At 51.1% G+C, this 19039-nt stretch overlaps 1 protein-coding gene across 3 annotated transcripts in view; it reads right to left on the bottom strand.

Moving 5' to 3' along the window:
• ACSF3 (acyl-CoA synthetase family member 3) overlaps positions 1–17514 on the bottom strand; it is a 34977-nt gene extending 17463 nt beyond the window's left edge. Inside the window, exons 1-6 of one of the 3 annotated variants that reach the window (XM_053555284.1) lie at positions 17443–17514; positions 10858–11562; positions 9637–9792; positions 7821–7975; positions 7244–7389; positions 4037–4149 (exon numbers count right to left, since the gene is read on the bottom strand). In XM_053555284.1, the coding sequence (XP_053411259.1) occupies positions 4037–4149; positions 7244–7389; positions 7821–7975; positions 9637–9792; positions 10858–11523 (1236 nt within the window). In that variant the 5' untranslated portion in view covers positions 11524–11562; positions 17443–17514. The other 2 variants (XM_053555292.1, XM_053555274.1) reach the window with 2 other exon arrangements.
• Between the last annotated feature and the right edge of the window lie 1525 nt (positions 17515–19039).

Below are 19039 nucleotides of genomic sequence, written 5' to 3'. Positions count from 1 at the left end.
TCCTGATACTCAAACCATACAAAGAAAAGACAACAGAAAAACACAGACCAAAATCCCTCATAAAAAGATGCAAAAATACTCAACAAAATGTTGGCACATCAAATCCAGTACTATATAAACAGAATGATATGCTACGTCCAAGTGGGGTTTGTCCTAGGACTGTAAGGCTGGTTTAATATTAGAAAATCAATTAATGTAATCCACCATATTAACAGACTAATAAAGAAAACTCAATTGATGTAGAGAAAACATTTGAAAATATTCAACGTCCATTCATGATAAAAACTTTCAGATCATAAATAGAATGTAATTTACAAAAGGCTTATAAGTAACATCAAACTTTTTTTTTTTTTAAGACAGAGTCTCATTTTGTCACCCTGGTAGAGTGCTATGGCGTCACAGCTCACAGCAACCTCTAACTCTTGGGCTTAAGTGATTCTCTTGCCTCAGCCTCCCGAGTAGCTGGGACTACAGGTGCCTGCCACAACGCCCGGCTATTTTTAGAGACGTGGTCTCACTCAGCCTCCTAGCAATCCACCCAACTCAGCCTCCTAGAGTGCTGCGATTACAGGTGTGAGCTGCCGCACTTGGCCTACTAACATCAAACTTCATGAAAGATGGAATACTTTGCCTAGAAGATCAGAAAAAAGAGATGGGTGTACACTCTCACTGCTCCCGTCCAACACTGTGCTGCACACCCCAGTTGGGGCAATTAAGGCAAGAAAAAGAAATGAAAGGAAGAGATGAAACTGCCCCATTTGCAGAGCACATGACTGTATACGTAGAAATTCCCAAGGAATTTACAAAAAAAACAAAAACTAATCAGTGAACTTAGTGAGGTTACTAAAGGCTATGAGGCCAACACACACAATTGTGTTTCTACCCATTAGTGAAGAACAACAAGAAACTAACGTCCCCCCCCCCAACAGTTGAAAAAGAAGAAAAGGAAAAGGAGAACAGGAGGAAAAGAAAAGCAGAAATGTTTAGATACGAACCTGACAGAACCTGCATAGCATCTGTGTGCCCAAAACAACACAGAAAAAACAGATACATGGAGCACACGCCCTGTTCATGGGTCAGAAGACAACACAGTAACTGTGATTATTAGTTCTCTCCTGATCCATCTGCAGATTTAATGCAATTTTAAACAAAATCCTAAAAGGACGTTTTGCAGGTACAGAGAAGCTAATTCTAAAATTGTTACGTGTAGCCCAAACAACTTTGAAAACAAAGAATAAAGATGGTGGAATCACTCTGCAAAGCTCCAGAGAGCATCAAGTGCTGGGAGCAGCAGAGCACCTGGGACTGTGACGTGCTGCTGGTGGAAAGTGGATCCGAAGAACAGCACAGCAGGGGCGGTGCAGCAGTCTCTCCTACACTTACATATGCACTCGCCACAGCACCCAGCAGCCCCAACTCCCAGGTTTTACCACAGAGAAACATTAACTTAGTTTTAAATGAAATCCTACAAATAAATGTTTATAAAAGCCATGTTCATAATGGCTCAAATCTGGAAACAAGCTGCATGTCTTCCAGTGAGGGCCTGGATAAACACCCACACCATGTGGCAATACAAGGACAAACTTCTCAGACAAATAACCACTGTGGGTGAAGCTCAAAGGCATCATCTTGAGTGAAAGCAGTCTCAAGACATGCCAACCACAGGGTTCCATCCGTATGACATTCTTTTTTTTTTTTTTTTTTTGTAGAGACAGAGTCTCACTTTATGGCCCTCGGGTAGAGTGCTGTGGCGTCACAGCTCACAGCAACCTCCAACTCCTGGGCCTAGGCGATTCTCCTGCCTCAGCCTCCCGAGTAGCTGGGACTACAGGCGCCTGCCACAACGCCCGGCTATTTTTTTTTTTTATTTTTTTTTTTGTTACAGTTTGGCCGGGGCCTGGTTTGAACCCACCACCCTCGGTAAATGGGGCCAGCGCCCTGCTCACTGAGCCACAGACACCACCCTGTATGACATTCTTAAACAGAACTCAAATGGAGAACAGATCAGTAGCTGGGAAGGACGTCCCTCAACAGGAGGCACAAGGGAATGTTTGGGGTGGTCTGATCCTGATTGGGTGGAAGTTATGAAAATCAACAGATGTGCAGAAAGTCCTAAGATTGTACACCAACAAAACAAGTCGATTGGGCGGCGCCTGTGGCTCAGTCGGTAGGGCACCGGCCCCATATACTGAGGGTGGCGGGTTCAAACCCGGCCCCGGCTGAACTGCAAACCAAAAAATAGCTGGGCGGTGTAGCGGGCGCCTGTAGTCCCAGCTACTCGGGAGGCTGAGGCAAGAGAATCGCTTAAGCCCAGGAGTTGGAGGTTGCTGTGAGCTGTGTGATGCCATGGCACTCTATCGAGGGTGATAAAGTGAGACTCTCTCTACAAAAAAAAAAAAAAAAGTCGATTTTGCTGCATGCTCCTTCTCAGTGCAGTGATGCCTCTCTGCTCTATGTTTACCTTCCGTGCTCTTCATAGGCTGATGGCCATTCTGACCCAACCTGGGGCTGGCTGCCATGGCAGGCCAAGGGGTCCATTCTACCCATTAGGAAGATGACTCTGCCTAGGGGAAGGGGCGTTTCCAGAAGGGCCAGAGTGTACAGCTCCTGGGCGTAGAGGAATGGACACCATGATTACAAAGGACAGTTAACTGATTCTTATCACATTAAAAGGAAACGCTGAGAACAGGACAGTCTCTTGGCAAGCCTAGAGATGTTTTGTGACTTAGGGGCAATCCCCCAAGGAACTCAGTCTTCCAGAATGAGATGAGATCGGTCACTCAGTAGTAAGTGTGTTAAACATCGATGCTTAGTAGTCCTTCATGGGGGTCGAAGGGGAAAGAGCACGTGAGGAAAGAGCACGTGGCAATCTTTACGCACGCAGCCCTGATATGTCATGACCTTAACTCTCCACACCAGTTGTGTGCGTCATCACCTTAACTCTCCACACCGGTTGTGTGTGTCATCACCTTAACTCTCCACATGGGTTGTGTGCGTCATCACCTTAACTCTCCACACGGGTTGTGTGCGTCATCACCTTAACTCTCCACACCGGTTGTGTGCGTCATCATCTTAACTCTCCACACGGGTTGTGTGCGTCATCACCTTAACTCTCCATACCGGTTGTGTACGTCATCACCTTAACTCTCCACACCTGTGTGTATGTCATTACTTTAACTCTCCACACCTATGTGTATAACCTTAATAACTAGCCATTGCAGAAGGGCCTCTGGGCTACCCTGCACCTAAGGTTAGCCCACCACGTGCAAGCTTGTACTTCTAATCCGTGTCATGCCAGGTTCCTTCCTGTGGCAACTGAGACCAGGGCCATAGGGGTTGCGACACCCGGGTCTTTTCACACCTTCTCAGATAATATAACCAAGTGATGTCTAGCATGGATGCTGGCTTTACAGAAAATAATTTCCTTTTAAATCAAAATTCCATTTCCCCATAATCTCTAAACCTTTATCCAAGTTTGTTTATGGTCAGATTCCCAGCTATTGAGACCCTCACTTGAAACAAGACGTCTTTCTCCTCGTCTGCTCTCATCAATTTCATAACATAAAACTCAGTGAGCTCCTGCTGGTCTCTGCAATAGTGGGTTGCAGTGGTTTCGAGGCTCTGTGAATCTGCCAAACACCTGCCTGGGTGTCAGTGGTCAGTGCCCACTTGAGAATGGGCATTCAGCCGCGTCTGTCCATAGGAATCCTCTGGCTCTACCTTGGACTTCCCCTTAGCCAGGGCCATAGTCGCCCATGTCAAAGCTTCCCCAGCAGAGCAGCTGGGAGGGGCCACGGAGGAGAGTCCCTTTGTCCCCGCTGTCCTGTGAGCAGATGGAGAACACATGGACAGCAAGGCCAAGACATGAGAGAGCAGCCTCAGTAATACCAGCCAGCATCTCCCTCAACCAGGGGGGTGGCTGCCTGCTGAGTGGTCAACCTCCATGGGATGGGTAGTGCACGCCACTGCAGTGAACAGGGCTCTAGCCTCCAGGCTCATGGCCACCCACCCCGCCCACTGAGGAAAGAGCGCCTACCTTGGTCTCCCTCTCGTTTCCCTCAGTGTGGATGATGTAGGAGCAGCCGTCCTTCTGAGGGTTTTCTGAGACTATACGCACCTCCACCCCTGGAAGTGGGGTCCCCACAGAACCTACAGGAGAAAAAAGGGGGCAGAGCTTGAGGAATTGGGAGCACCCAGGCTCCTGTGTGTTCACACACCACTGGGAGTCAGGTTCAGAGCAGGAGTGAGGCCTGGATCCGGGCCACCTATCTTCGTACCCCTGTGCAGGCCCCACTGCTCCCCACGGGTAGAAACAGGACAGGAGTTGTGTCACGAACACAACTCCTTTCCACAGTGATGCATCACAATCTGACCTCTCTGGCCCCTTGACGCCTCCTGCAAGAACCTGCCCTCCAGGCAGCGCTGTACCACTCACATGTTCCCACAGCCACCACGGTCATGCTATCCTTCTCAGGACCTGCCAAGCAGCACCCTCCTTCATACCTAGAACAAACTTGGCAGCTGGGTGCCATGTGGCTCTGTGAGAGCCTCGTGCCTCCCAGGCCCCTGCACCGTGTCCACACCAGGCACCTGCTGGGCTCTCTCTCCTGGCCTCAGCACCTGGACCTCACAAACAACTGCCTGGTCCATGTAGGAAGGAAAGGAGCCAGGAGAGCCAGGACATCTTTGAGGAGGACAGAAATGAGGACCTCCGGGTCCTACTGTGAAGCCACAGGAACTGAGCCCGTGTGCAGTTAGCAAAAGGATGGATGGAGCAATGGGGCGGAACAGAGGCCCCTCAGTGAAGGGACTTTCAACAGAGATTCAAAGGGCATTCAGTGGAGAAAGGAGCCTTTTCAGCAAATGATGCTGAGAAAATTGAATGCTCATATGAGAAAGAAAAAGGACTTCAATCCATACCTTGTGTCACATACAAAAATTGTCTCAAAATCGATCACATCGGACCTGAATGTAAGAGGTAAAACTATACAACTTCTAGAAGAAAGTAGACTAGAAAATCGGTGTGACCTTGGACTAGGCAAAGATTGATTAGATATGACATCAAAAGGATGTCATAAGAGGACAATTCATAAGAGGACAAATTGATAACTGGACCAAATTTAAGAACTTCTGATCTTAAAGATGCACCTAAGTGGATGGAGAGAGAAGTCACAGACGGGATATATGGGCAGCAAAGGGATGTGGGAGAACTCAGCGCTGGTCACCAGAGAACACAAACTCAATACCCCACACCCGCACCCTACTGGGGTGACCCATAGCACTAACACCATCGCGTATACCATACATCAAGGCAGGTGGCGCAGCTCTCCCAGGGTGGTGGGAGGGAAAGTGGTGTGGCCACTCTGGGAAACAGCATGGCAGTTCCAACCCAGTAGTCCCATGCCGGGGTGTTGTCCAAGCAAAACACAAATCTGCATTCACACATACCTGGGGACACATGCCCAGACACACACACCACCAGCACACACACCCGGGCACACACACACACACTGGGGATGACACACACCAGGCACACACACCAGGCACACACACCACTGCTGCACACACACAACTGGCACACACACACATTGGGGACGACACACACCAGGCACACACACCACTGGTACACACATCCAGGCATACACCTTCATACTGTCTCCACTTGTAGTTTCCCCCAGACGTCCTTTGGCGCACACTATGGGCACCACTCAACAACGGAAGAAAACAGCAGTGTCTGAACCATACAGGGCCTCTGGGCCTGCTGAGCACAAGAAACCTGAGGCACAGCAGGAGAGGTGACACCACTCCAGGAAAGCAAACGTCCAGAACAGAAAGCTGGCAACTGGTCCCCAGATCTAGGGGGGGCAACTGGGTTGCTGACCACAGAAATGGGGAAACCCCAAAAAGGGTTTTGAGATGAAATACTCTACTGTCTTGTTTTAAAGTTATTTGGTTTTTTGAGACAAGTATTTTGGTTTTTTGAGTTATTTGGTTTTTCCACTTTGTCGCCCTCAGTATTGTGTCTTCATAGCTCACAGTAACTTCATACTCTTGGGCTCAAGCAATTTTCTTTTTTTTTTTTTTTTTTTTTTTAATTTCAGTGTGCTTGTTCATGTTTGTTTGAAGTACTCCTTTTCTGGTAATTTTCTTCTTTCTCCTGCGGTGCTGGCTGTTTTTTTTGATGTTGTTGGTAGAGACGGGGTCTTACTCTGGCTGACTGCTGCTCATATGGGTTTTGAACCCCTGAGCTCAGGCAATCCACCCGCCTCAGCCTCCCACAGCACTGGGACTACAGGCGTGAGCCACCACGCCCAGCTAGCTCAGTCGGTAGAGCATGAGACTCTCAAGCAATTTTCTTGCCTCAGCCTCCCGAGTTGCTGGGACTACAGGTGCCCACCACAATGCCCGGCTATTTTTTAGAGATGAGGTCTCAATTTAGCTCAGGATGGTCTCGAAGCTGTAAGCACAGGCAATCTATCCACCCGGGCCTCCCAAGTGCTGGGATTACAGGTATGAGCCACCACGCCTAGCCTTTGTTTTAAAATTTTCTTTTTTATAGAGACAAGAGTCTCACTGTACCGCCCTTGGGTAGAGTGCCGTGGCGTCACATGGCTCACAGCAACCTCTAACTCTTGGGCTTACACGATTCTCTTGCCTCAGCCTCCCGAGCAGCTGGGACTACAGGCGCCCGCCACAACACCCGGCTACTTTTTTTTGTTGTTGTTGTTGCAGTTTGGCCGGGGCTGGGTTTGAACCTGACACCCTTGGCATATGGGGCCGGCGCCCTACTCACTGAGCCACAGGCGCCGCCCCTGTTTTAAAAATTTTAAAACACACAGAACTGCTCACTAGAAAGAGCAGGGTTCAGATCACAGACAGGATGAGGGGCTGCGTGGATGTAGAAAAGGGACAGCTTACTCCACTTTTACTTCTGACAGAGAACTTGCCTCTGCTCTGGACGCACTGGAGTGGCCTCCTTGACACACCCCTGCTCACACCTACTGCCCTTCCCCTGCCATGGGTACTGCCTACCTGGTGGCACCTGGACTCTGGATGCAAACTGGGTCTGGAGGGAGCAGCGGCCCCACCCTGAGAACATGTGCCCACATGTGTGGTGCTCCTGGCCCTCCCCAGGCGGAGCAGGCACCCACGTAGAGGGCGCCATCCCGCCCTTGACACCTGCCCAGAGGGGACAGGTCACAGCACCCAGGGTGGGCGGGACGCAGATGCAGGAACTGCCTACCTGGCAGGCGAGCTGCGGCCAGGGGCGCAGACAGGGCCATGCCGATTTCCGTCATGCCGTAGCGCTCCAGCAGCTTGTGGCCCGTGGCGTCCTTCCATCTTTCCAGCACAGGCAATGGAAGGGCGGCTGAGCCTGAAACCATCAACCTACGGGGCACAACCATGGGCAGCCTCAGCTTCTGAGAGGGTGGGGCCCCAACGCGGAGATGGACCGGGAAGCACTGCCCGCTGGACATCACCGTTTTTTAAATTCTTGATAAAATATAGTCTGGGCTAAAACTTAACCTTGTTTCTTGAAAACAATTTGTAGGGTGTATTTTACGATGTCAATAGGTCTTCAAAAGGAATGAATGGTTAATCCAGGCAAAAAACAAATTTCAGACAGATGGAGACAGACACAGAGGCAGAGACACGGGACAGAGACACATAGACCAACAGAGGGTACAGATTCATCATTTAGAGGAGATGAAAAATATTACTTCTTAAACCCGATTTATTAGAACTGATTTATTAGGAATAACTTGTACATGCTGATTTTTAAGACTTTCTGAATGATAAAGCAGGCTGCTTTCATTTACCTAATTTTTTCTTCACAAACTGCACGCACGAAGTCTTGAACATGTGGCTGGGTGAAATGTCTGTCATAGTAATCCATCAACTTGGTATATATTGTAGGCACTGCCATGAATACATTAACCCGTGGAGTTTCAGAACTTAAGAACTTTTCCCAAACCTAAAGCAAAAAAAAAGAAGTGTCCAGGAAGAGACAGGAAGAAAGGCACAGATGCATGTCAGGTGCTCGTAAGGGAAGCCAGTCCTTCTCCTAAGACGAAAGGGTTCACAGTGTCCCACCTAAAAGGGCCTCAGGCAACTGACCCCTCCACCCTGTGTCCTGTAAGGGATCTTGTGTCTGGCCCGTGGGGAGGAGGGGCAGTTTGAGGGCAGGGCTGGGAAGGGCCTCCTGATCTGATATTAGGAGAGGTGTTAGCCTCAGACTCCCCAGCTGTGCAGAGAAGGGTGGGTGTACCAGGTGTGGGGGACCTGGGGGTGGGGGAGTGGGGGAGGAGGCAGTGATCAGCCCCTGCCAGCCACCTACAGCTTTGGGGTCAGTGTGGTCCCTTCCACAAACAGGCATGCAACAGATGGTGAACAGGTGAGGACTTTTTTTATCAAAAAAATCTGTATAAATTTTGTATTTTACTTCATAATAAACATTTCTTGCTTAAATATAAAGATGCTTTAAATTTCTCACTAGTTAAAATCCTCAATTTCACATGTAACTCTTCAAAAAAGCCAGTGAGCCATGTTCATTCTTTTTTGTTTTTGTAGAGACAGAGTCTCACTTTATCACCCTTGGTGGGTGCCATGGGGTCACACAGCTCACAGCAACCTCCAACTCCTGGGCCCAGGCGATTCTCTTGCCTCAGCCTGCCACAATGCCCGGCTATTTATTGGATGCAGTTTGGCTGGGGCCAGGTTTGAACCTGCCACCCTCAGCATATGGGGCCAGGGCCCCACCGACTGAGCCACAGGCGCAGCATGCCATGTTCATTCTTTGTCTGTCTTACCCACAGCGCCCCACCATGCAGGCCCAGTGTCCCCTGTAGAAAGCAGAGGCACCTTTGGTTCTGGCACTAAGACTCAAAGGAGGGGCTGATGGCACCCATAGCTGCGGGACCTGGATCACAGAAGCCCATGCTGCAGTCGCCCCCCACCACAGCAATCATGAGTGCTCTGAGCTGTTTGGTATTGACGTTCTTTTAAACACAATGACTGGCACCCTCAAACTACAATGTGTAAGGAAACAGAAGGATGTGATCCATAATTAATGGGAAAAATTCAACAGGGCAGAGCCTCAGAATATCCTCTTGGTATAACAATGATAACAACTGGGTTAAGAAATTTAGAAAGATGAGCAAAATGGAGAAAAATGGAGAATTGCAAAGATAAGTGAAATTGCAAAAAAAAGAACCCTATAAAACTAGAAAACATATCATTTGAAATAAAGAATTCAATGAATAAACCTAGTCGCAGACTGCACACCACAGGGAACGGATAAGAGACATCAGACATGAGCTGAGCGGCAGACAGGAGGGTGCCAAGGCAGCTGTCGGACAGAAGCCTTGTAGGGCACGGAGGTTATAGGACCCATGGTGGCTGGGGAAGCAGAGGGAAGAGCCAAGTGAGGTGAGTGAGAGGTTTCATGTGGATAGACTCTTAGACTCCACGTTGTGAAGACAGTAATTCTCCCCAAACTTCAGCACAATCTTTCTCAAAACCCCAGCAAGTAGTCAGGCATTGTGGCGGGTGGCAGGTCTCTGTGTGGGCATCAGGCAGCCATTTCTCTGGTGCACAGTTGGCCTCACCCGTGCAGAGCCCCGGTGGGTGCCTTACCAGCTGAGCGCTGAACTCGGGCAGCATCACACAGGTGGCCCCCACCCAGAGGGGGCACAGCAGCTTGTTGACCACGCCGTGGACGTGGTGCAGAGGGAGCACATGGAGGATCACATCATCTTTCGTCCATGCCCACCTGTGGACCAGCCCAGTCACCTGTAGGGGACAAGAGCACAACTTGGAACAGGAGCCAAAGGCTGCTGCCTGCCACGCCACAGAAGACATGGGAGTCTGCACGTGTGCCTCTCAGGCTCCCCACCAGCTGAGGAAAGGAAAAGAAGAAAGCCGGCTCCCTACCAATCCTCCCTACAGACTTGGAAGACGAGATGACGACCAGGGGCCTGTGGGTGTCCACTCACCCCAGGGACGCCCAACACAGCAATGTGGTTGGGGCTTCAGTGAACTTGGGGTGGCAGAGTGGACTTTGCAAACACCCAGGCAGGCAGAGCTGTGATTTCGGCATGGCTGTCCCGGCTCCACCCCTGCCCAGGCCCTTGTCTAGGCCGAGCATCATGGCCTGTGCTTGGCCCTGCTGACTCCTCTGCCTGGTCAGAGCCCAGACTGGGGCCTGGGCAGAGTGAGACAGGCCCGTATGAACCCCCTGGGAAGGTATGCTGAGGACACAGCCTCCTGCACACCCCACACCCCTGCAGGGCAGCGAGCAGATATCCACTCCCCTAGGGGAGAGGTGTAGACGCCTTCTCTCCAGACGAGCCTCCTGCAGGGAGGTGAGGACACAGGCCTTCCCACAGTGTCTAAGACTTGACCATGCACAAATGCATCTGCTTTAAATAAATCCTGATTTATTAAAAAAAAAAAATAGGCTGCCCAAATAAATCCTGATTTCAGGTCTTTATCACACATGCCCGGTATGTAGCTGGTCTCTTTAAAAATTACCCTCATGCCACGCGGAGCTGTCCCCTTTGATCTGAATATACCACCCAATGCTGGAGGGGCCACTTGGGGGACCCTATGTCCCTCTCTCCTCAGGATGTAGCCCTAAATCCTGTGTCCTGCACCTGAGCAGGAGACAGGTGGCCACATCCCACGGCCAGTGTTTCATACAGGACCACTGCAAATGGCCCCAAAAAGAGATGAGCAGGAGAGGGCGTCAGGCCTCCTCAGACCTAGCCTGAGGGCTGCCTGCAGCTGACACCACCGTGGCCGAGGAAGGACGCAGCTCTGCTATGGTCATAGCTCTGGCTAGGCGTAGACACTCACCACAGCCCCAACATTGCGGTGGGTGGTCAGGACACCCTTGGGGTTTCCAGTGCTCCCGCTGGTGTAGATGACCATGGCGCCCCGGTCTCTCCACTCCCGCACCTGTACCTGCCCCTCTGGCAGCTCCCCTGCCGCCCCCTCATAGACAGCGGGCGTGAGAGGCAGGAGTGGGACCCCCAGCTTCTTGACCACTGGGCTTAGGATCTCCACATACTCCTGGCCGGCCAGGACCACGGAGCTCCGGGAATCCCGGATGAAATACTCCAGCTGGGCCTCTGGGTGCTTCCTGCAGAGCGGGACCGCGATGCCGCCACTCATCCACGAGGCCCACTGGGCAACCACATAAGAGACATCATTAGAGCACAGGAAGGCGACCCTCTCCTCACAGAGGTCCCCGCTGACACAGCCGCGCAGCCCACAGAGCTCACGGGACAGTCGAAGGCTGCGGTAGTAAAGATCCCTGTATGTGTGGCTGCCATGTTGGTCAACAATGGCGATTTTGTCCCCAAAGGCCAGTGCTTTGGTGAACACTGGGGCATCCGTGTCTGGGCAGACCGCTGGTGCTGTGTGCAGGAGGCCACTCCCTCTGCTTCTCACCGGAGCTGGTCGGCAGGAGGCCAAGGCACAGGCCAGGCGCCGGAGGGACAGTGCTACGTGAGGGGCCATTGCTCCAGCAAACAGCCCCCTGCATTCCCTGGGGCAGCACTGGAGAAGAGAGAGGACAGCACGTTAGTGCCCTACCAGTCCTGTCCCAAACTCCCAACCAGGTGGAATCTGCCGAGGGCACCATTGCAAGGCTCCAGCCTCAGACAGAATTGCTATACTTCCTCAGCAGCACTGTGGAGTCCAAAAGTCCAACATCTTGGCTTTTTATTTAAGCTCATTAGTTTAAGGATTTCAAAACTATATTAGGTTCTAAAACAATGAAATAAACTAGATAAAACCAAGGAGAAAGAGATAGAAGCAAATGCACTTGAGGTAATTCTGAATAACATTCCACAGGGGAGGGAAGAACATTCACTTCCAAACTCAATAACGATACCATGAAATAAAGCTGAACCCCCCCCCCCAATTTTAGCAGGTCCAGAAAAGTACCAAAGGATGGAAGGACCCACCAGCAGCCCCCTAAGTCCTCTCTGTGTCCCACACCCCCGACATGGTGTCTCTGCAGGACTGTTTCTCCCTGTTCAGAATGTTCTTTCTATGACAAATCCTCACTTTTCTTTCATTAACTTGCTGGGGAAAACTAACATGTTATTTCTTACAAGAACTAAACAGTTTTGTTCTCTGCTCTTAATTTAAAAGACTATGCACAATACTTTATAATTATCTAACGAAACAAATAAACTCCACAACAATAAAGACTGTCAGAACCAAATTACGTTTGTGCTGAGACCCTCTTGAGAGGTAAGAAAGAAAGCTGGGCGCAGCAGCCCAGTTGCAGGCACCGAGAGAATGTAGCCTCTTCCGGGTCACTCGGCCAGGGGCCTGCGTTCTCTGGGTCTCAGGGACAGATGCCTGCCATCTCCCACCCACCACTGCAGGGAGCTGCATGTTCCAATGGGGAAAAGGGACAGGCGGGACTGCCCCTCCCCCCTCCCTCATCCAGGGCTTCTGTTAACAGGAGAGGGGCTTGTCGACTTCACGGGGGCTTTCCTCTGTCCCAGGACACCTCTTACTCCCTTACTTGACACCAGCAAATTCAGATACAGGAAACATCACACAGATCTTCAGCACAACACAAAAGTGAAGAATGTAGTCAAAAACCCTTCATTCACAACACAACGGGACGATGTGGTGAACAGAACCTAGAGAAGTTAAGAAACTTGCCCAATGTCACAAAGCAAGGGCCCACCATGAGTCCCTCTGTGGTCACTAACTCCCGAGGGTCAGCTCCTGGCAAGACCACATTACACACAGGCATGGTAGCACATCGTGGGCCCCAGGAGGGCAGCCCAGACTTATGGCTTCTGGTCCTAGCAGGCCAGGGCAGCAATCAGAAAGGATACTCCCGGCGGCGCCTGTGGCTCAGTGAGCAGGGCGCCGGCCCCATATGCTGAGGGTGGCAGGTTCAAAACCAGCCCCAGCCAAACTGCAACAACAACAAAAAAATAGCCGGGCGTTGTGGCGGGCACCTGTAGTCCCAGCTACTTGGGAGGCTGAGGCAGGAGAATCGCCTAAGCCCAGGAGTTGGAGGTTGCTGTGAGCTGTGTGACGCCACGGCACTCTACCGAGGGCAATAAAGTGAAACTCTGTCTTCACTAAAAAAAAAAAAAATAGAAAGGATACTCCCAACACTTTGAAACTTGAAAGTGGGAAATGTAAACCCTTTGTTCCCGTGATTGTACCTAAAAAACTTATCCTATGGAAACATCAGATAAAGACATAAAGACACACATACAGGACCTCACTCTAGTATATTTAGTTACTTGTGATATTAAAAAACTGGAACTAAACCAAGTATGCAGAAGAAGCCCAAGGAAATCACACGCACACACTGCACACGTGCACTCATATGCACACGCACACACATACACATATATGCACACACTGGTGCATATACACACATACACATGCATACTGGTGCACACATATGAACACCCACACACTCACACATACACACTGGTGCACATGCATGAACACAAACACAAACACATGCATGCATACAGACACACAGGGATGTCAGGCTGCACCTACCCCAACGGTGGGCATGTGCTGTGTTGACGGGAAAGGCTTTTGGCATTATGCTGAGGGGAAAAATACAGTCATAATTTTAAAAAAGACTTGAACGCGAATAACCAATGTTCACAATATAACAAAAGTTATGAGTGATTTTTGTTTTCTTTTTAGTATTTCTCAATTTTCTCCAATTTTTTTGCAATGAGCATGTATGACTTTTGTAATCAGCAAAAGAAAGTCTAATAAATGTTATTTATTTTTAAAAACTGAAGATGCTCTAAAAAAAAAATGAAGATGCTCTAACCCCATACAGTATTTTCTTTTATATAAAAAAGGAAGACCAAGGGCGGCGCCTGTGGCTCAGTCGGTAGGGTGCCGGCCCCATATACCAAGGGTGGCGGGTTCAAACCAGGCCCCGGCTGAACTGCAACCAAAAAATGGCCGGGCGTTGTGGCGGGCACCTGTAGTCCCAGCTACTTGGGAGGCTGAGGCAAGAGAATCGCTTAAGTCCAGGAGTTGGAGGTTGCTGTGAGCTGTGTGAGGCCACAGCACTCTACCGAGGGCCATAAAGTGAGACTCTGTCTCTACAAAAAAAAAAAAAAAAGGAAGACCAAGAAGATATTAAAAATATTTTTTATGGGAGGTGGACACACAAGTTGTTTGTAGCTACCTATGGCTGTTTCTCTCCAAGAGATAGACACAGGAGTGGCAATAGCATCCCTCCACAGAAGGGCTCCACACAGCTCACAGACCTCAAGGAACTAAGTGTGCACAAAGCCACGTCTGCTGCCAGGATACAGGTCCTCCTTCCAGCACTGCCACCAATTCCTTGCCCTGCAACACGGGGGCCACAGCCTAAGTGGCTGACCAATCACTGTGGCAGAAGAGCCAGAGCAACTGCCCACATGCAGGCGGAGCTGGCGACAATGACGCCCTGGACCAGGTGGGCAGGAAACCACCATTCTCCTGCACAGAATCCTGAGCCTGTATGCTGGGGGCATTCCTGTCACTGAAAGCCACTGAACATGGTGACAGGCTGTATGTGAGACAGATATCCCTGGCTCTCAGGGAGCCCCTGGTCTTCTAGGAGACAGCCCAGGTCAGAGGGAGGTTGGCCTCCTATGGAGAGACAGTATGGCTGATACCTGACTGGTGAGAAGGAGCAGCCAAGCCAACAACCAGGAAAGGAGCCTTGCTGACAGGGAGAGGGATGTCCTGGGATCTAGCCTGTGCTCACTTGGGTATTTCTGTGGAATAGGTGCCCAGAAGCAGCATTGCTGGGTTACCTCAAATGTTGATAAATCCTGCCAAAGTTCCCTCCCAAGAGGTACTAATTGGTATTCCCACCAAGCATGTGGGAAATGGATACCCCCATCAAATAGCCTGTAAATCTCTCAAGTATGAGACCCTGAACCACTCAATCATAAATTCTTTTAGTCTCAAGCTCAAATCTTCAAGGCTATCCGGATCAAAGCCCTACCTTGAACAAGACAAACAAAACATACCCAGGCAGAAGTTGTGAAGACTTCCAGGTCTAGAGAGATCAACAGTCCCGCAGAGAGACCCCCCCCCCACCACAGGTCAACCATAGGGCCCCCTTCACCATCAGCACCGTAGCTTGGAGTGACACTGCCCACCAAGTAGATGCAATTCACTATCTCATTAACCAACCAAACTCACACACCTGCTGCTCAGCATGATGACCCACTGCAGTAAACAGCATCACCATGGCCACATGCAGGGTCACCATGGCCATGTGTGGCATCACCATGGCCGTGTGCAGGAACCTGTTAAGAGCTAAGCACTGTGCATGAGCCTGGGCAGCCTCATCCTGGTAAAGGCATGATGTTCTCTAGGATTTGAAAAATGCTAAACAAATGCTCTCAATTCCTCTAGGATGGAGGCAAGACCTCATCAGAGACCCCCAGCAGAGGGCCCTCCATGTTGTAACCACCAGATTCTCAGATCAGACCAACAAGACACAGGACATCCCAGAAACACATTTCCCACACAGGAGCATCTTTCCTGCCTTAGCTGTGGTACTGGTTAAGAGCAGAGTTCAGAGTTCAGACCTGAATGTTCATTCTTTTTCATGTAGGCCTTCACTTTCCATCTATGAGACGAGATGACAACAAGGCCTGCCTCACAGAGCTCATGAGAGAACTGCTGCCCTGGCATGCCACCATCAGCAGGGTGCTCACCACTGCACCTCATGACAAAAGTCCTTGGTAAGAACAGTATGTGCATTCAAGTAAAGGGGGCTAGTTTCAAAAAGAAACTCATCTGTTTAACACATCTGACCCAGCCACCCCCAGAGTCTGTGTTCAAAGTAAACACCAGCACTTCTTCTGTCTGCTGCCTTGACCAACATGTACAGCAGTGGGCCTTCCTGTGGTGCCGGGTACACATTTCGACATGATATCTGTCTGTCTGTGGCTTAGGGGCTTGTTTTCAGAATTATGTATTTTAAGTAACAGATATTCACACTGCATTCATGAGCAATTTTAAAATAAAACAAAAAGTGAAAACACACGCTTGAAACCCACATCCACTTTAGGGCAAAAAAAAAAAAAAAATCATCGGGAAGGGTGATGTTATGCTTACAGCTAGCCCAAGCCCACAGTTTAATCCACCACAACTGTCTTGAAGAGAAGGTTCAGAAACAAAGACAGTAGGACAGCCTTGTCCCACAACAGTCACAAACACGCCTGAAGGAAAAAGGCTAAGCTGAGCTGCGTGTCACACTGACTGGGTCACTCCTTTGCCACAAGCTTCCCAGCCCCTGTAGCACCACTCTGGTAGCATCTGTGCTTCTGGGTCTAGCATCTGAGCACCCCCAGGTCTCAGCCTGGGGCCCTTGTCACAAACATCTCCATTCCTAGGCTGAAAGATCAACAATGCCCCGTACACACAATTCCCGTTCCGTCACTAAACACTCACCATTTTACTTTTTGGCAAATTCCCAATCATCCTTCCAAGCTCAACTTAATACCTCCTCCTCTTCATGGTTTTTTTTTGTTTTGAGACAGAGTAGGTAGAGCGCTGTGGTGTCACAGCTCACAGTAACCTCAAATTATTGGGCTCAAGTAATCCTCTTGCCTCACCCTCCTACTGGCCTCTATTTTTAGCATAGATGGGGGGTCTGGCTCTTGCTCAGGCTGGTCTCAAACTCCTCAGCTCAAGCAATCCACCCTCTTGGCCTTCCAGAGTGTTAGTAAAGGCAGGAGCCACCACACGGCCTGCCTAGCCTCTTGGTTAAAGCCTTCCCTCCCTCAGGGTGTGGCTGCCGGCTGAGCCTTCAAAATACCCCAATCTGACACGCGGCCACCGTCTGCTTGCAGAGCCACCTGCCCTCTGGTCCCCGGCTGGGGGCAGCAGCCCGGGGTAAATAAAACGGAATGGTGGGTACTCAAGGATGGCTTCTGCGGGCCCAATGAAAGATGGAAATGAACTTAGTTTAGAGACAGCAGAAAACGTTTCCTCTAATGACATCTGAACATGGACCTCACTCGCTTCATGATTCTGTCGGGGCAAAGTCCTGGACAGGACGCCTCCAGTCTGAGAAGGGTTTCCAGGCAGGAAGGATCTGGGTCTGGGGGAAGTTTGTGGTGCTGAGTGTGGGGCAGAAGATTCTCCGTGGGCGGCTTCCAGCACTTACACAGGCCCCCTCCGGCGTCCCCGAGAGCGGGCACCATTCTCCCCGCGCGACACAGGCAGCTGCGGCCCCGGACGGCCAACGAGCTGCCGGTGGCCCGCGGCTAGTTGCAGGGCCAGTGTCCAGCCCCGTTCCTGGGCCGTGCGCTCGGGGCCGGAGAGCCGGACTAGGAGCAGCAGCCGCGGCGACGGCCCGGGGCTGGGACGTGCCCGCTCACGGCGCCTCGACACGGGGCCCCGGGAGCACTCTACCTCGCCGCCTGTTCCTCGTCCGCCGCCACAGCGCTCGCCGGGACCGGCCGGAACCGCGTCCGGCGCGCAACAGAGTCCCCTGCGCGGCGAGTCCGTTGCCCAAGCGCGTCCGCCCGGGAGCGGTGCCGCGGCGACGGGTTCCGGGGGTCTGCGGGCGGTCGCTGCGCGGGCACGGGGCTCCCGGCTGCAGACCCTTCGCCAGCTCTAATTCCATAGTACAGATTCCCGGGCAGGTCCGACCTCGGAGGGGACTCGCAGGGGGTCTCTGGGGTGAGCTCCCCGGGCAATTTTAAACAGACCACGTTGGAGAATCCTCAAAGGGAACCAGGACGCTGGTACTAAACCAGATTGATGGATGTGTCAACCTCCTGAACAGTGAAGGGGACATTTAAAGCCAGACACGGAAGTCCCTTTGCTGCAGTGTGGGTGTTTTCCCCTAAAATGAATACAAATAGTACAAAAAAGTGCCCGGGCAAACGGTAGGGCCAGTTCTTAGCAGAAGCTCACGCACACACACTTTGTAGCATTTCCCCCACGCCCTCCTCCTCTCCGGCCATGATTGTCGGTGGAGAGCCCCGGAGAGGGCGCCTCCAGTCTGAGAAGGGATTCCCAGGAGGAAGGATCTGGATCTGGGGGGGAGTTTGTGATACTGAGTGTGGGGCAGAACCCAAATTGCTGAGTCTCACTGCCCTGCTGGGTGTCATCCACAAGGGGTCCCTGCCTCCTCCCAGTTTCAGCACAGTGGACCCATGAGGGCTGTGCTCCCAGATAGAGCATTCCAATAACACAAAGGAGGTCTTGGCAATTAAGACTACAACAATCCAAGTAAAAACCTCGATGGAATGGCTGGAAAATACAGTTAGGGAAATCTCGCAGAAATGGAACAAAAAGACCAAGAGAGGAAAAACAGGACAGGAAACATGAAGTCAGTGGTCTGGGTCAGGATGTCCAATGTGCATAATACTGTATTTTCAGGAAGGGAAAGCGAAGAAGAGAGAGTGGAGTCGATCATCAAAGAAATTCAAGAAAATTAGCAGCACGAAGGGCCACTGAGTGTCCTGCACGGTGAGCGGTGAGCGGAAGTGAGCCCACAGCAGCCAAACCAGCATGATCCAGACACATCAGAACGTGGGCAGAGAAGGCCATTAAGTGTCCCCTGGTGTCCCACTGAGATCCCAAGAGACACCCAGCCATGCTGTGGGCTGCTGGAACATGGGTCTTCCCCTGAGCAGCCACCATGCCCAGACTTCTCAAGTTGCCTTTGTTCCTAGGACTCAGTCATACAAATGCTTCCTTCCTTCCCACCCCGTGTCCAGTCGTCTTGACTTCTCCTGAAAATTCTCCCAGAGGCTGACTGGACCAGGTCCCACATCTCCACTGCTCCCACCTGGCCCCAAGGAACCCTTGCTCCCACCTGGGCTCCTGCTGAGGCCCCCTCCTGGTGCCCTGTCAGCCCCTCAGTGGGTTTCCATGGCAGTTGCAATGGCCCAGGAAGCACCTGCTCAGGGTCCACCAAAGCCCCACAGCAGCCGACAGGCCCCACCTTGGACCAGCTTCTTCCTCTTTTCCTTGTTTTCTACCCAGGGGACCCCAGGTC

Source organism: Nycticebus coucang, chromosome 2 (assembly GCF_027406575.1).
Source record: "Nycticebus coucang isolate mNycCou1 chromosome 2, mNycCou1.pri, whole genome shotgun sequence".
NCBI classification, from domain to species: Eukaryota; Metazoa; Chordata; class Mammalia; order Primates; family Lorisidae; genus Nycticebus; species Nycticebus coucang.
The sequence above is the reverse complement of the archived record's forward strand: the minus strand, read 5'-3'. Positions and strand labels throughout refer to the sequence as shown.